Source organism: Callithrix jacchus, chromosome 19, assembly GCF_049354715.1.
Source record: "Callithrix jacchus isolate 240 chromosome 19, calJac240_pri, whole genome shotgun sequence".
Classification (NCBI taxonomy): domain Eukaryota; kingdom Metazoa; phylum Chordata; class Mammalia; order Primates; family Cebidae; genus Callithrix; species Callithrix jacchus.
Window position 1 is genome coordinate 24,218,322 of NC_133520.1, and position 18,708 is coordinate 24,237,029.

Here is an 18,708-nt window from a genome sequence, read left to right on the forward strand (position 1 = left end):
TAAAATAGTTTGTTATTTCAATATTACTACAACTTGTATAAATCATAAACTTCTTTTGCTTAGCAAATAATACTTAACCTACTAATTTTGGGGGGAGAAGTATAGTTTTTTTTCATGTAACATTACCTTAAAATGAACTGTTAATAGCTTCTAATGATGCCATTAATTATATTGTCACAAGTTTTTGTATTTAAAAGTAGTATTTTACAAAAAGAAAAATTAAGATAAAAATATTCATACAAAATAAGCCCTTAGATCAATGTCTGCACATCATATATGTACAAAAATTTTTTTGTGGGAAAAAAAGTGTTTCTTTTCTAGCAAATACTTAGTATGTATCAAGTACTGTTATAAGTACTTTTGAACACATTTAATTATAATAAGGGTCCCCTGAAGTAATTGCAACTATTGTCATTTTTCATGTGAGGAAGCTGAAACGTGGAAAGGTTGAGAAACTTGCCCAATGTCATACAGCGAATAAGTGACTGTGCCAAGATCCCGACCCAACTGTTTGGCTTTGGAGTCTGAGCTCTCACCCTCGATTCTCTCTGCTACTTTACTAAATTAAGTGTTAAAAATAATGGAAAAACACCAAACAGCCACTTTTAGGCTTCCAACAAAAGTGCAGTTAACAATAAACTTTGTTCTAAAAATGGCTGATTTGTTTTCATGGATGAAACACCACAAACTGTTGCATGCAATAATTCCTTGTAACAGCTGCTCTGCCTTGTGCAGCTTCCCACACGCACACCAAAAGTTAATATCAATTATAATTCAGGGGAAAATTATTTTGGGTAACAGAACATTTGACAAGTACTCTAGTAAACAAAGCATTGTCAAATTGCTAAAATATGAACACTTTACTAAAACTTTTTCTGTTTTTTTTTTCTGTGCTGACTTTTTTAAAAGGTGTAAACTGTGAGTTGGAAATTGACGAATGTTGGTCCCAGCCTTGTTTAAATGGTGCAAGTTGTCGGGATGCTCTGGGGGCTTATTTCTGCGACTGTGCCCCTGGATTCCTAGGGGATCACTGTGAACTCAACATTGATGAGTGCGCCAGTCTGCCGTGTCTCCATGGAGGGCTGTGTGTGGATGAAGAAAACAGGTACGTTTTCTCCAGCCTTGGATGATTGGCTTAGAACTCCCTGACCAAGAACTATTTTACCACTCTGGGGAATTTAGAGCTCCCACATTCTCAGCTTAAAATCTGGGGGTAACTTTATACATCCACAGATGAAAACATTCAGATTTCACTAAAAAAGATATCCTTTGGAGACCATCTTTCTCAAGAGGGAAGATTTTACAAGTCATTCTTGTAGTAGTTTAGAACTGCTTATCCTATGGAAAATAGCCAATTTTTCAATTCCATGAAATAAACCTGCTGTAGATAGAAAAGGTGCAAAAACAAAGCTGGAGATTATTCTATATGTGTATATAAGGTTGTATCTATACGTCAAGGATATAAATCAGGTGACAACAATAAATCCTTTAAAAATGTTATATAAACCATGTTGGAAAGGGCAGTGATACTTAATTACTTATATCTTGAATTAATTTCCATGTGCTTGGGGAATTGGCTGAATACTGTTGAGAAGGCATAATGGTGAGAAATAGCTATGTGATTCTGCATCAAAGTGAAGTCTGTCGTTGGCTTTCAGGCAAAAAAGAACAGCAATAAATTACATCTCAATATGTTGAATATAAAAAACGGTGTAACAGTAATTAAGCTCATATACAACATTTTAAAAAAGAACTTTCTAGTATTTATTTAAGCAACAATACTGAGTTATAAAATGCTTAACAATTTTTAACAAGATTCGCACTTAAAATTATCTTGTTTGATCCTTCAGCAGCTCAGTGGAAAGCAAGATGCATATTAACGTTTCCATATGACAATAAGGAGTCTAAAGTTTAGGGAAGTGAGAAGACGCCCACAAGTTCACACAATTAATTCTCTGCAAAAGAGGACCAGAATCCAGGTTTCCTTTATTTAGTAAATAAGACATAATTTATCCCAAATCTAATTTCAAAGTGAACAGAGTCAAACGGAGAGCAATAAAAGACACACATGCTTCGAATATTTGCAACAAAATAATAGATTTCTTTTTTGAGATGGAGTCTTGCTCTGTCACCCAGGCTGGAGTGCAGAACCAGATCTTGGTTCACTGCAATCTCTACCTCCAAATTCAAGCAATTCTCCTGCCTCAGCCTCCTGAGTAGCTGAGATTACAGGTGACTGCCACCATGTCCGGCTAATTTTTGCATTTTTATTAGAGATGGTGTTTAGCATGTTGGCCAGGCAGGTCTCAAACTCCTGACCATAGGAGTTTGCCTGGACCTCCCAAAGTGTTGGGATTACAGGCGTGAGCCACTACGCTCAGCCCTCAAATTTTAAATAGAACCATGTGTTGTACATTCTTTTGTAAAATATAAAATATAACTTTTAATTACATTTCGTGTCTTGTTTTCGACTTTTAGTTGTACCCCAATAATGCTCTAGGGGAGTAAATCTACATTCCTGGAGACAGGTAACTGGCCAACACAAAGACAGACAGACCATAATGGAAGTTTCCACACAATACCTCCAGAGGAAAAGGAGGCTCACCCTCCATACTTCACTGTTTCCAAAGAGCATCAGGACCGAAATGACACACGTTTTGATTCCGATGGAAATGTAAACCAAAACAAGGCTGAAACTTTGCTGTCTTTTATTCTCCTCACTTGAATATGCCATGAATAATTTCCTTATTCTACCATTATTTCTTATTGCCTAAATGTTGAAATTATAGTCATAAGATCAACTCAAAACAACCTAACTTTATTTTCCCACAAAAATTTAAAATGTTTGTTCTGAGATATACGGGAAAATCAGAACTGAAAAAAAAAAAGAGACCAAAGGAATTAGGCAAATGGAGCTTCTAATTCCATGAACTGAGGTCCACTAGCCAGCCAGCCAAGCCCTTTGAGTACAGAGTTCTTGTCGCTGTTTTACCAATACTCGATTTTTAGTAGGTTTTTTTGAGATGGAGTCTCACTCTGTCACCAGGCTGAAGTGCAGTGGTGTGTGGTCTCGTCTCACTGCCACCTCTACCTCCCGGGTTCAAGCTCTTCTCCTGCCTCAAGCTTGCCAAGAAGCTGGGACTGCAGGTTCATGCCACCATGACCAGCTAATTTTTGTATTTTTAGTAGAGGCGGGGTTTTACCATGTAGGCCAGGATAGTCTCAATCTCTTAACCTAGTGATCTGCCCACCTAAGCCTCCCAAAGTGCTGGGATTACAGGCATGAGCCACCACGCCCCCATTTGGTAGGTATTTTTTAATTGAACAAATGGATTTGTGAATAGATTTCTAACAACACATATGAAGATTATAGTCCCTTTTAATATTTGCTTTGGTAATAAAAACACAAAGCTATAGCGAAGAGGACTCTACCTGCTTTATAAATTCATAGGTATTCTTTTCCCAAGACCCTCATTTTGCCCAAGCTGAGTGTGCGGGTCTATTTTTTACAATACTAAATCCTTGAGGAGACACACACCTAAATCAAAAGTCCCCTCTCAATAAAATTAACAACTTTCTTCATTAGATTTGTATTTTGGGACTATTTGATAATTCCACTCAATCCCTGAATAATTAGAAATACCAAGGCTTAAATATTCTTGCAATCTAAAAATAAGAGAACATCATAAGTCACAATTCACTTAATGAAGGCTTTTCCTGAGTTTTTCATAATTTATCGTTTCCTTTCTCATATGGGACCTTATTAATGGGCTCTCTGTATAACAGTGCCATGAAGGTATAAATCATTCTCTACCACCTTAAAAAAATTAACAGTTTTATTAAGTGCTATTTAGTAGCAACATATGTAGTACATTTGGATACGTGGGATGCTGTGTTTATTCTTTATATGCATACTTAATTGTCACAATAACTTTGTAACATAGGTACGATATTCAATTTATGAATAAAGAAACTTAAGTAAATAGTCACGGTTTGCATAAAGCTGTGCTTTAACATTTTTTAAATATGATAGGACGTTAATACGAAAATACGTCATGCATTCAGGCCTGTATAGATAATTCCCCATAGTTTTTGGGGTAGTAAGACTATGACATGGGTCTTGGGTTGATGGACAGATGAAGAAACGGTATAAGATATCTAATCTCAATATGACCAAGAGTTGACATGAAAATTTCATTTACTCTCCAGATATAGCTGTAACTGCACGGGTAGTGGATTCACAGGGACACACTGTGAGACCTTGATGCCTCCTTGTTGGTCAAAACCTTGTCACAATAATGCTACATGTGAGGACAGTGTTGACAATTACACTTGTCACTGCTGGCCTGGTAAGTGACAAAATATGTTCCACCAATTTTTTATTTATTTTGCTTAGAATAGAAACATATCACTTACAGCAAATGAAATTAAAAATTATTGTTAAATATTTTAAATCAATTATTTATTCTAGCTATTATTGTTTAATTTTATTCTTTAGTGCTCACACATATTTACTGTAATACTAAATGTCGTCTAAAGTAGGTTACCAAGCTGCCCAATGATCATAACCCTCTAGAGGAACAGAGGAGAAAAAAATAAATGGAAAGATGAAATTCAGCATGATCTTCATGGAGAAAAATTCACTGGAAGATGCTTTCTTTTTTTGCAAGATGTTCTTTGATATGGCAGGAACATATGGCAACACATGAAATAATGTTAAAGTATTAGGAACTTGTATTCTCTTAGGCATTTGTAATGTAACAAGTTATATTTGTTAATATAATAAAAAGTTAATTATATATAAACCATAACTAAAGTTTACATATAGAGGATAATCAGACTTGAGTGCAAAGGTAATACAAGAATCAATAGAAAACAGTATGTGACATTTGTGTTACATTACAGGCCATAGGTAGATGCTGATGCTAATTTTGGTTAACAAACTGCCTGACATACAGCTTTACACTGCATAATAACATCTTGGTCAATGACAGACTGCATATACAGCTGTGGTCCTGTAAGACTAAAACGGAACTGAACAATTCCTGTTACCTAGTGATGTCATAACTGCCGTAACATTGCAGCATTGCTCACTACCCATGGGATCGTGGTGGTCCCTCAGGAAGTATTCCAAAAGAAGGCATTGTTATCTTAGGAGATGACAGCTCCATGCCTGTTATTGCTGCTGAAGACATTTCAGTGGGACAAGATGTGAAGGTAGAAGACAGTGGTATTAATGGTCCTGAATCCATGTTGGCCTACACTATGGTGTGTGTTTGGATCTTGATGTTTAATAAAAAGCTTAAAGGTAAAAAAAAATTGAAAATAGACTAAAACATATAGAATTAGATGTAAAGAAATTATTTTCTACAGCTGTATGTGTTTGTGATTTAAGCTAAGCATTATTAAGATTCAAAAGGTTACAACATTTGAAACATTTATAAAGTAAAAAAGTTCTAGTACACTACAGTTAGTTTATTATTGAAGACAGAAAGTTTTCTAATAAACCTTAAGTAGCCTCAGCATACAGTATTTACAAAATCTACAGTGGTATCCAACAATATTCTAGGCTTTTATATTCACTCATTACTCAGTGACACTCAGAGCAACTTCCAGACCTGCAAGCTTCGTTCACGGTAGTACCCTACACAGGTGTACCACTTAGAAAATCCTTCCTACTGTATTTTTATTGTACTTTTTGTATGTTTAAGTATGTTTAGATACACAAATGCCATTGTATTTCAGTTGCCTATAGTATTCAGTACAGTAAAATGCTGTACAGGTTTGTAGCCTAGCAGCAATAGACTCTACCCCAAGCCTAGGTATGTAGTTAGCTATGACATCTAGGTTTGTGTAAGTACACTTCATAATGTTTACACCATGATGAAACTGTGTGATGACTTATTTCTCAGAACAGATGTTTGTCTTTAAGAGATGCATGATTTTTTTTTTAATCTAATTCTTGTTAGGATTTTATTGATTAAAATAAAAGAGACAGAATCTCCTCTCTCTTCTTGCTTTATTCACTGGGAAAATGATAAACTTATAATTACTCAAGGCCTAGTTTTATAAACTTACCGATCATCTGTCCCTCTCTCCCCACTAATTTTATTGTCTAAGAAAATGATAATTCTGTGGTTGGAAAGGAAACATGGAGACTAGAGTTAATCCAATCAGTAGTAGCTTCTGGTTGAAGATGTTCTACTGCCCAAGACATGTTTGATAACTTTGGTTAAATATTTTTATAGGAAAAATAAATGAAAATATAAAAGGAACTTTGGGATGCTATGGCTTGGAAATTTATATATGGTATGTCTTCCCACCTGCAGGTAATGAATGAGGAATATTGGCTATCCTTTGGTCATCAGCTTGACTTAAACACTGAAAATTTTCCAAACTATGTAGTTTCATGTTCTCGTCACCAACCAACACTCAGGAAAGGCCTCTGTCCAGAAGCAGAGGGTGGAGTAGATGGTTTAGGAGTAAGACATATTCCCTGTTTATTAACTGAAGGAACTTGGGTGAGTTTCCTCTTAATCTTTTTCCCCATGGGGAAAATAGGATAAAAATACTTCACTGGTAGTATTATTATGAAAAGTAAAATTATAAAAATAAAGCCTGGCACATATTAAGCACTCGGAAAAGGGCAACTGCATAGCAAGTTCTACACCAAGAGGTGGAAATGATGTATGCGGGCGGGACTTTGTAATGGAGCCAGGCAGTTAAGAACATCTACCTCAAGAAACCCAACGAGTGTATGCTCCATTCATTCATTCATGGGTTCCATCATTTAAGCCACATGGATTTCAGTGGCTAATACAATAGAGATCTGGGAATCCAAAAGGTATGGTTCCTTCCTCTAAGGAGCCTAAATTCCAGTAGAGAGACATAGGTCAACATCTATAGTACAATTTTTGCTAGAATAAGAGGCTATAATAAATTCTGTAAAAATGAATAGAGAAGAAGTACAGAGGTAGCTTGACCAAAGGCACTGTTTAAGATAAGCTAAAGATGGCTGAGCAGGCCCCATAAATGTACTCACTAGCTGTGTGGCTTTGGACAAATTACGGCTCTGATCCTCAGTTTCCTCCTTTATAATATCCACAAGATAGAGTTGTTTCAGAGATAAATCCAGTAACACATATAAAACTCCTGGCTTATCCTGGACCACAGTAAGCACTAAATAAAAGTTAAATGAGTATCAAAATTAGGAAGTCGTGTAGTCCACTACTTAAGAAATTAAGACAGGAAGCGAGGAAGAAAGAAAGGAGCAAGAAAGGCGGCAGGCACACATAGAAAAACGCACGTCCTACGGGGAGCAGTGGGTCGCACCTGTAATGCCAGCACTTTGGGAGGGCAAAACAGGCAGATCAGTTGAGATCAGGAGTTCGAGACCAGCCTGGCCAATATGATGAAACCCCATCTCTACTAAAAATACAAGAAAAAAAAATTAGCCGTCTGTGGGACTGCACGCCTGTAGTCCCATCTACTTAGGAGACTAGAGGCAAGACAATCACTTGAACCCGGGAGGCGGAGGCTGCAATGAACCGAGATCACGCCACTGCACTCCACCCTGGGAGACAGAGCAAAACTCCATCTCAAAACAAAACAAAACAAAACAAAAAAAACGAAGAAATGAAAGAGCATGTCTAATTGTGGAACTGTGAGTGATTGTAAAAATGCTGGACTGTTCAGTGCTGGAGGTAGAGAGATGGAACTGGGGAGCAGGACTGAAGCCATATCACAAAGCCCTGCCAACTATGGGGCAGAGATGTAACAAAATCTGCTTTGTTAATTTCAGAAGTGCTCCCTGGCTTTGTGGCAGATGAGCGATGAAAATAAAACTAAAGGCAGGGAAATCTAGTAAGAAGATTCTTCTGTAGTTTCAGGAGATAAGCCTGTTTGCTAGAACTAAGACAATAGTGGTCGGAGTAAGGTGTGGGGTGGGTAGTCCTGAGAGTCACATAGGACGTGGAACTCACGTGGGCAGTGAGAAAAGGGCACAGGCTTAGGACAGTTCTGCCTCTGGGTTTCTGCCCTAGATTACGCATGGATGGTAATTTTGCCTAGATAGAACATCCCGAATACCTTTGTAACTTATCTTGCTGTTGTATACAAAGATAAAAGTTAACGCTACAAACTAGTCTGTATCTAAGAGAAGGAGACCATTTCTTCAGATCATGACTCCACTACCACAGAACACAATGGCAAGAATGTACTCCTATAATTGTCTAGGGTCCTCATTTCAGAAATAATTAATAATTACAAGAAGTGTCAGTCACCTTAAACGCTTACCTTAAAAGATTTCCCGATACCCAGATGTGATTGGAATTGTTAACAAGCAAACATAATATAAGAAAGAACGAAGGGGACGTGACTCAGTATCATATTGTTTCTTTGTACACAGTTTTATGGAAAAACTTGTTAAAACTATTGAATATAGCCTTGACTGGAGGAGTCTATTTATATACATGGTTAAAGAGAGCAGCAAATAAAATCCCCACAGGGCCTCAGTGGCGGGGACAGGACTGGCAAGGCTATAAATCAGAGCCTTCCGAATGTTCACTACTGGAATGAGATAATACATGAGCCGGAAAAGCAAAAAAGGATTTATGACAGTTTTAAATTCCTCCCTAACCTGGCCTATGTGTCTTGAGTCTGGGAATGAGAAGAAAATTGAAAATAGTTCAGCCTTTCTTTAGTAAGGCCACTGTAGCATAACAAATATCAGTTAATAAAATCTTATTGTAAAAACTATTATTTAACGTATTTGAAGAACCTTAAGTATGAAATAATAGTATTCAAAAAGTAGTTGTCCAAGTTTAAGAGACTCTGAGTGATCTTTTTGTGTGTGTGGGTCATTCTGAAGAATTGTTGGGTCTTGATCTGACATGTTCTTCACGTTCTTTTAGTTCCTTTTTTTTTTTTTTTTAAAAACTCTTTCACTCAAGGTTTTTCTTCAGACGTTTGAGAAAGGCCCCAAGGGTCATATGTAACAAATATATTACACTGTTGAGTTGCAGAGTTTATGTCGTGGTTATGATTTAACATATGATCTCATTTAGTTGTTTATTTAAATTATTAATACAAAAATGAGCAATCACATTATAATCTTATTATTTGCTTATTAATAGTCTATTCCCTGGTTTATGTGCTAAGCTAGGATTATAATCTAAATTGTTATTTTCAATCCTTGATTAGTACTATTGATTGAAGGGCTACCACTTACATATTGCTCAGTACTGGAGTGGTAAATAAAATGAACACAGTCTCTGTTTTGTGAAGTGTACAGCCTGCTGAGGGAGGAAACCATATACACAAATAAATACATAATTAAAAATTACAATAAGAGCAATGAAAGAAAAGAATTGGGCAGCATGAGAGAAAATAAGGGGATATTATTTATATCTGTCCACGATGGAAAATTATTCTGAGAAAGTAATACAAGATAAAGTCTGAAAACTGATTGAGAGTTAGCCAAGAAAACACTTCAAGGAGAGTTTTCTAGAAGAGAGAACAACTTCATAAAGGCTGTGGGAATGCAGGGAGTTTTTGAGGTTATATTAAAGATTTTGATCTCCATTCTATGTGAAAGGGGAAGCCGTTGAACGATTTTAAAGTAAAGATATACTATGATTTAGTTTACAAGTTTTATAACTCTCAACTGTAAATTTTATTTCTGGAACATTTCTCAGCAGAGTTAAGTGATATCGCAAAGGCCCTTAGCTGACTGTGAAGTTGAATTATGTTTTGTAAAAACTTCAGGCTGGGTGCAGTGGCTCATGCCTGTAATTCCAGCACATTGGGAGGCTGAGGTGGGTAGATCACCTGAAGTCAGGAGTTCGAGACCAGTCTGGCCAACATGGTGAAACCGTCTCTACTAAACATGCAAAAATTAGCCAAGCATGGTGGTACACGCTTGTAATCCCAGCTACTTGGGAGGCTGAGGAAGGAGAATTGCTTGAATCTGGCAGGCGGAGGTTACAGTGAGTCAGGATCACACCACTGCTCTCTAGCCTGGGCAACAGAGTGAGACTCCATCTCAAAAATATATAAATAAATAAATAAAAGATAAATAACTTTATACATATCTCTTACCATGTTACGAAACAGTTGGTGGTATCTTACTGACCATCAGTGTTACATTTGCATCCTACTAAATTTATATTTTGGAGCTTAGCACTGTACACAGTATATAAATACTCTTATAAATCAGTATGAAAAAGAGTCTAATGAAAAAACAGGAAAAAATATGAAATGGTTAAAAAAAATCCGCAAATGTTAAGCTCAATTGTAACTGGGGAAAATGTAAACCAAAATGACAGTGAGATGCAAACTGGTAAAAGTTTTATATTAGTGATGGCAAACATTGGCAAGGGTTCAGAGCCACATTCACAATCATCCATTGCTGGTAACGTGCAAACGGCACAATTACATTAGAGATGTTTTCCAGTTTTTATTAAAATTTAAAACGTACGTAACTTATAACCCCGTTATCCCACCTCTAGTCATAAACTCTATGGTTATACTCAAGCACTTACACAAACAGCCATGTATAATGATAGTCATGGCAACACTGCAATAGCAAAAATGTACATAAAACAAAGGTTAAACTTTGAGACAATGGTTAAGCCGTGGTGCATCTGTATTCTGAAATACTTGGCAGTCGTTAAAAATTAGGCATTAGATCTTTATCACTAACGTGGTAGGCTGTGCAAGGGAGTAAACAAAGCAAGTTGCCAAAGAATAGTGGCCGGGCGCGGTGGCTCAAGCCTGTAATCCCAGCACTTTGGGAGGCCGAGGCTGGTGGATCACGAGGTCAAGAGATCGAGACCATCCTGGTCAACATGGTGAAACCCCGTCTCTACTCAAAATACAAAAAATTAGCAGGGCATGGTGGCGCGTGCCTGTAATCCGAGCTACTCAGGAGGCTGAGGCAGGAGAATTGCCTGAACCCAGGAGGTGGAGCTTGCGGTGAGCTGAGATCGCGCCATTGCACTCCAGCCTGGGTGACAAGAGCGAAACTCCATCTCAAAAAAAAAAAAAAAGAATACAGATAATATGGTTCCAGTTATGTTAAAATGTATGCATACCCTAAAACTATGTATATTTCTTACGGTTGCCCATATTTAAAAGCAACTATAAAGCAAAGAAAAAGTTCAAGTAGGAAACTTTCTTTTATATTTAATATTTTAATTATTTATAAAGCGACAAATCATTTATGTTTTACTGTTCTTATTCCTGGTGCTAATAAAATCATCCAGCTGAGTCCATGCAAATTTAAAACAGCCTATTTTTCTGTGTCATTGAGTGTTTGGGGAAAATCAGGATTTGGCTTTACTTTGAGTTTTAAGAGAAGGATTTAGTTTGGTTTTGTGAATATTTGCTGACTTTTCAGCTATCCACTTGAAATATTTTTAATGCAAATTCACAAATGAAGAATATTTGAAAATGTGGAGCCTTTCATTAAAATGTTCAGGTTAAGTGCAGGTTATCCTGACATCTCATTTTATTTCAAGTCTTATTAATCAAATTGTCTTTAAAAAATTTTTGGTCAAAATTATTTCAGTGATTTTATTGCTTCTCTTATTTGTTTCCACCTAAGCCTCCTCTTACCAGATTCCCCTTACCAACTCCTCGCGGGCAGGCGCATCAACTTGTTAATTGATGCCTGAATAGTGGTCAGCCTCCTTTTAGGCAGATGCTTTTTAACTCAACACCTTCGACTTAGCAGGTTCTCTGAATTTTTATCCTGCAGGATACACAGGTGTCCAGTGTGAGATCGACATCAACGAATGCAGTAGTAACCCCTGCCAGTCCCATGGGGAATGTGTGGAGCTGTCCTCAGAGAAACAATATGGACACATCGTTGGACTGCCTTCTTCTTTCAGCTATCATGAAGCCTCAGGTTATGTTTGTATCTGTCAGCCCGGATTCACAGGTGAGGCCAAGGAGATGGGATATGACTTGACTTCCTGGCATTTCATGGCAGACCATGGATTTAACCAAATGGTGTATTAGCAGGAAGACCTGAGCTGTGTAAACTCTGTTGCTATGGTGCAAAGGGTCCCCCTTGTGGGCATGAAACGTATCTTGTTTCACAGATCAGAATTCCTCAAATCATGAGAGAAATGTTAAAAACAGGGATAAAAGAGATACGAAAGGGGCGACATTTTTATATGTTATTCTGGGAATTGACGTGCATCTCAAGTTCTTTACGTTATACACAGAAAATGTTGAATTTTTTATGCTATCAAATTTGATAACAATGTCAAATTTTATGTTATTCAAATTTGCCAAAAAAAGTTATTGTACTTATATTTACACTGGGAAAAATGAACTAGTTTCAAGAAATCTTCCTCAATGATTCCATAGCTAAAGTCATTCCATATATCAAATTTAAATTACTCTTTTTTTTTTTTTTACAACTTTCTTACCTAAAACCCAGAGGAAAATTTCATTTATATCTTCCAGTCAACAGTTTTGTATGTGTCTGCTTCCTGTTCTGAAAATTTTCAGGATTTTTGAGACAGTCCTCAGTTCATTAATGGCTAACAATTTACCCACACTTTCACTGATATCACTGAGAAAACCAATTACAATCTAGATTTCTATTCTATTTCTTTCTCTTTCTTTTTTTTTTTTTTTGAGGGAAAAAGAGAAGAAGAAGGGGAAAAAAAGAAAAAGAGGGAAAAAGGAATATTACTTCATTCCTAAAATGGGTTTCAATAATGGCCGATCAATATTTTGAGTGTTTAAAGTGGTTAATGCATATTTTATGTGTTTAAAATGGAGACCTCTATTGTGTTTATTTGTTCTGGCTCTGAGTTCAAGTCCTGGATATCATTATCAATTTGTTGTCTCGTTGAATCTATATCTCATTATGTGTCTTATGTATCTGGGTGTTAGGATCTCTTATTGTTGCATTAATCCTTTTACCCTTGCATCCTTGTAGCTTTGAAATCTATTTTATTAAGTGTGAGAATTGCAACTCCTGCTTTTTATTTATTTATTTTTGCTCTCCATTTGGTTGGTGAGATTTTTTCCATCGCCTTGTTTTGAGTCTTTGTATATCTTTAGATATATCGTTAGATTTTTGTGGATAATGTATATTTTGTGTGTTTAAAATGGAGAGCTCTATTGAGTTTATTTGTTCTGGATCTTAGTTCCAGTCCTGGATATCGTTATCAATTTTCTGTCTCGTTGAATCTAAATCTCATTATGGGTCTTATGTATCTGGGTGTTAAGATCTCTTATTATTACATTAATCCTTTTATCCTTGTATCCTTGTAGCTTTGAAATCTATTTTGTCAAATGTGAAAATTGCAACTCCTGCTTTTTATTTATTTATTTTTGCTCTCCATTTGGTTGGTACGTTTTTTTTCCAACCCTTTATTTTGAGTCTATGTATATCTTTGGATATACTGTTAGATTTTGTCTGTATCTTTTGATTGGGAGATTTGGTCGATTTAAATTTAGGGTTGCTGCCGTTTGATATTAACTGGCTATTTTGTCCTTTTGTTGATAAAAATTCTTCTTTATGTTAATGCTCTTTACTTTTTGGTGTATTTTTAGAAAGGGTCATACTGGTTGTTCCTTTCTGTGTATAGTGCTTCTTTTAGAAGTTCTTGTAAAGCAGGCCTGGTGGTAATAAAATCTCTGAGTACTTGCTTGTTCCTAAAAAATTTTATTTTTCCTTCAAATGTAAAGCTTAAATTGGCAGGATATGAAATTCTGGGCTGAAAGTTCTGTTGATTAAGTATATTAAATATTGGCCCCCACTCTCTTCTAGCTTGTAGGGTTTCCATTGAGAGATCTGCTGTAAGCCTAATAGGCTTACCTTTATGGGTAACTTGATCTTTCTCTCTGGCTGCCCTTAATATTTTCTCCTTCGTTTCGATCTTGGTGAATCTAACGATTATGTGCCTTGGGGTTGGTCTTCTTGAGGAATATCTTTGTGGTGTTCTCTGTATTGCCTGGGGTTGAATAGTGTCCTGCTTTGCTAAATTAGGAAAATTTTCCTGGATAGTGTCCTGGAGAGTATTTTCCAGCTTGAATTCATTCTCTCCGTCACATTCAGGTACACCAATCAAGCATATATTAGTTCTTTTCACATAGTCCCATATTGCCTGGAGACTTTGCTCATTCCTTTTTATCCTTTTTTCTCTATTCTTGTCTTGTTGTTTTGTTTCATTAAGTTGATCTTCGACCTCTGATACCCTTTCTTCTGCTTGATCCATTCGGCTGTTAAAGCTTGTACATATTTCACTAAGTTCTCGTGTTGTATTTTTCAACTCCATAAGTTCATTTGTATTCCTCTCTATATTGTCTATTCTTTTCAACATTTCATCTAACCTTTTTTCCAAGTTCTTAGTTTCTTTACATTGGGTTAGAACAAGTTCCTTTAACTCCCAGAAGTTTCTTATCATCCACCTTTTAAAGCCTACTTCAGATAATGGAACACAGTCCTTTTCCATCAGGGCTTGTTCCGTTACTGATGAGTCCTTTTCCATCAGGGCTTGTTCGGTTGCTGATGAGTCCTTTTCCATCAGGGCTTGTTCCATTGCTGATGGGTTCTGATTTTGAGTATACTCGGACTTCTTAGGCTGTTTTTTTCCCTTCATTGTAGATGGACTGCCTTTCTAATTAGTTTTCTGAGTCGACGTCCGACTTATTGATTCCCAGTGTTGGGATCCGAGCAACCCACTGTGGCAGCCTAAATAGCAGCGATAAGACTGATGGTGCTCTTCTGCCCGGGAATCTCTGGTCTGGCTTCCCTCTTGAGTCCGCAACAAGCGGCTCTGACTTCCCGGAGCTCCAAACTCCGGTCAGTAGGGGAAGCAGTCCCGTTGGCTCTGCATGAAGAGCTGCTGTGCCGAGACGCCGGCAAAACCGCTGCGGCGGCCACAAGAGTCGCGCTGGCGACCCGTGGGGCTCCTCCACTGGGAATCGGCTAATCGGTGAGTGACGAAAATTCGTCCAAAAGTGTGGCGTCGTCTCGTTCTCTGGGCTTTCACTGGGAGCTACAATCCTGAGCTGTTAGTGGTCGGCCATCTTGGATCGATCTCCCTATTTCTTTCTCAGTAGATTAAGTGATGCCTCTGGAAAATATTTCAGTTATTGTTGGGGATTTCTGAGAAAAGTAAATGAGACATAAGAGAAGAAGGGGGTGTCTATTTACACTTAGTATTCTCTTTCAATGTTTCAGTTTTGAAGTTCAATGATCTTTGATTTGTGGCAGAGTTTGCTGCAAGGTCGTTACAGAAAATGTTTATTTCCTTATTCACTGGCCTTTCAAGGAGAACGTATAGGAAAAAATTCCCTCAGGTGCCAATATCAGGAAAGTGATGTTTTCCCTGAACAACTTCTATCATGCATGCTTCCTGCCCTAGTTTAAAAAATGCATGCAAATAAATCTTGATATGATTAAACCGAGTAAATGCATGAAATAAATCTTGTAATATATCATATTTCCCAATTACGTAAGCTGCTAGAAATAAATATGACATCTGCAAACATATAGGTCTTTCTGAAATATATGTATGTATTTACCTCACCTCTGGGGATATTTAAATTTCCTGTTTCTGTTTCTTACTATTGCCTCTTTTCAAAAATTTGTTTCTAAACTTTTGGTCTAGTGTATGCATTTTTGTCAGCTCCTTTATATTTTTCTGGGAATAAGGTGAAGGCTTATAAATTGTTTTTTAAATATTGGCTTTAGGGTCATTAAGGGGTGATTCTGTCAAAGTCAGAGAACATTGCTAATATTGCCTCATCAAATAAAAGGAAATGGGTGACCCTTCGAATCTGCAGATCTAAATAGGAGAGGCAGTAGAATGTTCCAGAAAAAAAAATGTTGGCTTGATTTCTGAAGAGCTGCCAGGAATGACTATATTCATTAGCCAGGAGTTAAGATGTCCTGGCTGCCCCAAATCTCTGTGGCTTAATGAAATGGTTTATTTTTCACTCATGTGAATTTCAAAACTGGATTCCCATCATCAATTGTCCTACAAATGGTGACTCAGGGTCACAGGCTCCTCTATGTTTTTCCCGTGCTTCAAAATGTTACTTGCAAAGTTGCTGGGAGCTTCTGCAGCAAGCCACTGGAGAAGAAAAGAAAATGGAGCAGGACACCTGCAGATTTTATGGGCCAACCACTACCAGTAATGAATATCTCTTTTACCCACATTTCATTGGTCAAATTTAATCCTACAACTACATTTCACTGCAGAAAAGACTGGAACATCTAGTCTTTCTGTGTACCTAAAATAAAGAGAAAATAAGTTTTGCAAACAGATAACCAATTTGACATAAGAACTGGTATACTGGGGATACAAACCTAGATCTTCTGATTCTGAGTTTAGCCTCCAGCCACATTTTTTTATGCCTGCATGTGTTTTTCTATATTTCATTTAAAATACCTTTTAAAATGATAATAGTATACTCATGCGCAGCTTTAAGGCATACAAGGAGGCCCATGTATACTTTACCTAATTTCCCCAATAGTACCATGTTGCAAAACTATAGTTCAGTATCAGGCTTGGATATTGACATTGACAGAGTCCATATACAGAACAATTGTCATCACAGGGATTCCAACTCTCTCCTTCCCTGCCTCCTCATCCCTTTTCCCTGGCAAATACTCATCTGTTCTGCACTTACAGAATTTTGTCATTCCAAGAATGTTAATATAAATAGAATCATGCAGTGTGTAAACTTTTAGAATAGGGTGGGGTTTTTTTTTCCACTCAGCATTATTCTTTGGAGATTTATTGAGGTTGTATCAATAGTTTGTTCCTTTTCATTGCTAAGTAAAATTCTATGGTATGTGTGTATCAGAGGTGTTTCAATCATTCAGACATTGAAGGCATCTAGATAGTTTCAGTTTTCCACTATTATGAATAAAGCTGCTAGAAAGATTGTTGTATAGGCTTTTGTGTGACTATGGGTATTCACTTCTCTGAGATAAAGTCCCAAGAGTAAAATTGCTGGTTCCTATGATAGTTTCATGTTTAGTTTTCTAAGAAACTGTCAAACTGTTTTCCAGAATGTCTATACCATTTTGCATTCCCACCAGCAATGTTATGAGTGATCCAGTTACTTTGCAGTCTCACCAATATTTAAGGTTATCATTGTTTTTTTTTAAATCAGTCATTTTGATAGATATGCAATTATATCATTGTGGTTTTAATTTGCATTTCTCTAATGGCTAGCGACGTTGAACATATTATTACATATGCTTGTTTGACATCTGTTTGTCTTTTTCAGGAAAATGTCTCCCAATGTTTTTTTCCTATTTCCTAGTTGCTTTTGTTTTTTAACTGTTGAGGAATTTTGCACATACAGACCCTGGGCATTTTTTAGTGATGTTATACCTGAGTATTTCATTTTCTTTTGTAGGATAGTAAATAGTATTCTGCTTTTAATTCCGTTTCTACATATTCATTGTTAGTGTTGGGAAAGCCAGTCTCCTGCATGTGGCCTTTCAAACCCAGACTCATCCACTTAAGAATGGGCCTTGGGCCTAGAACATTTCCTGCCCAAGAGATAAAGAGTCCTTGCAGCCCATGCTGGACTTATCACCTTGTGTGGGAATATCTTTCCCGGTTTCGGACTCAGTGTGTACACCCTTGTTCTGCTTAAACATATGTATCATATGGCACCTAGCCAGCCTCACTGCTGTATCTTTCTTCAGTGGGGAGGGCAAAAGGTTCTTCTGCTGCAGCATGAAAGGGTTGCAGGCTGTCAACTGCCCCACATCTGCTGCTAAGAAGGCCTTGCTGTTTAGGAGGACTGATGTTCGTTATAGAGCTGACCCTGCTCTGTCTCTTCTCTACGTGAGTAGAGTGTTGTTCCATCTAGTACTTGACTGTATGTGTTTTCCTTGGTGATTCCAATACCAAAATGCAGTGGCCAAACATGTCCATACTTTTACTTCTGGTAATAAGCAACAGATGCCACTTGCTAGAGAGCTAGAAATATCATTGTTTCTTGTGTGTTCGTTGTATATAGTGAGACTTCGTTTAATTCACCTACGACATCTAGGAATTTTCTTTTTGTAGATTCCAGGGCATAGATGATTACAGCATCAGCAAACAGGAATGGTGTTATTTCTTCCTTTACAATACACATGCTATTTATTTTACTATGCTGAAGAAGAGTTGTGAGAGCAGACATTTTGCTTCATTCACAATTTTAGAGGGAAAGTAGTCTTTTACCATGAATTATGATCTCCATAGAATTTTTGGAAAGTAGTTCCTCTCTACTCCTAACTTGCTAAGCGTTTTTATCATAAATGGGTATTGGATTTTGTCAGATGCTTTTTTTGCAATTGATTTATCATGTAAGTTTCTTATTTAGCTTGTTGATGTGGTAGGTTGCACTGGTTCATTTTCAAATATTGAACCAGACTTGCATATCTGAAATAAATCCCACTTGGTGTATTTTTTTCAGTTTGCTAATGTTTTGTAAGACATTTTGCTTCTGAATTCATGAAAGGTATTGGTCTACAGTTTTCTTTCTCTCTCTCTTTTCTTTTTTTTTTTTGTACTGTCTTTGTCTGGTTTTATGATCAAGGTAATATTGACCTCATAAAGTAAGCTGGGAAATGTTTCTTCATTTTCTGTTTTTTTGGAAGACAGTATGTAAAATTGATGTTAATAATTCTTTAAATATGTAGTAGACATCTTCAGTGAAATCAACTGAGCC

The 18,708-nt window shown here is 36.9% G+C and overlaps 1 protein-coding gene across 1 annotated transcript in view; it reads left to right on the forward strand.

The window, feature by feature from the left end:
- The window catches only part of CRB1 (crumbs cell polarity complex component 1), a 223,616-nt gene that overhangs the window by 90,141 nt on the left and 114,767 nt on the right, over positions 1-18,708 (forward strand). The window contains exons 3-5 of the mRNA XM_008985348.4: positions 910-1,105; positions 4,210-4,349; positions 11,759-11,941. Of these exons, the coding sequence (XP_008983596.2) occupies positions 910-1,105; positions 4,210-4,349; positions 11,759-11,941 (519 nt within the window). The remainder of the gene's footprint in view (positions 1-909; positions 1,106-4,209; positions 4,350-11,758; positions 11,942-18,708) is intronic.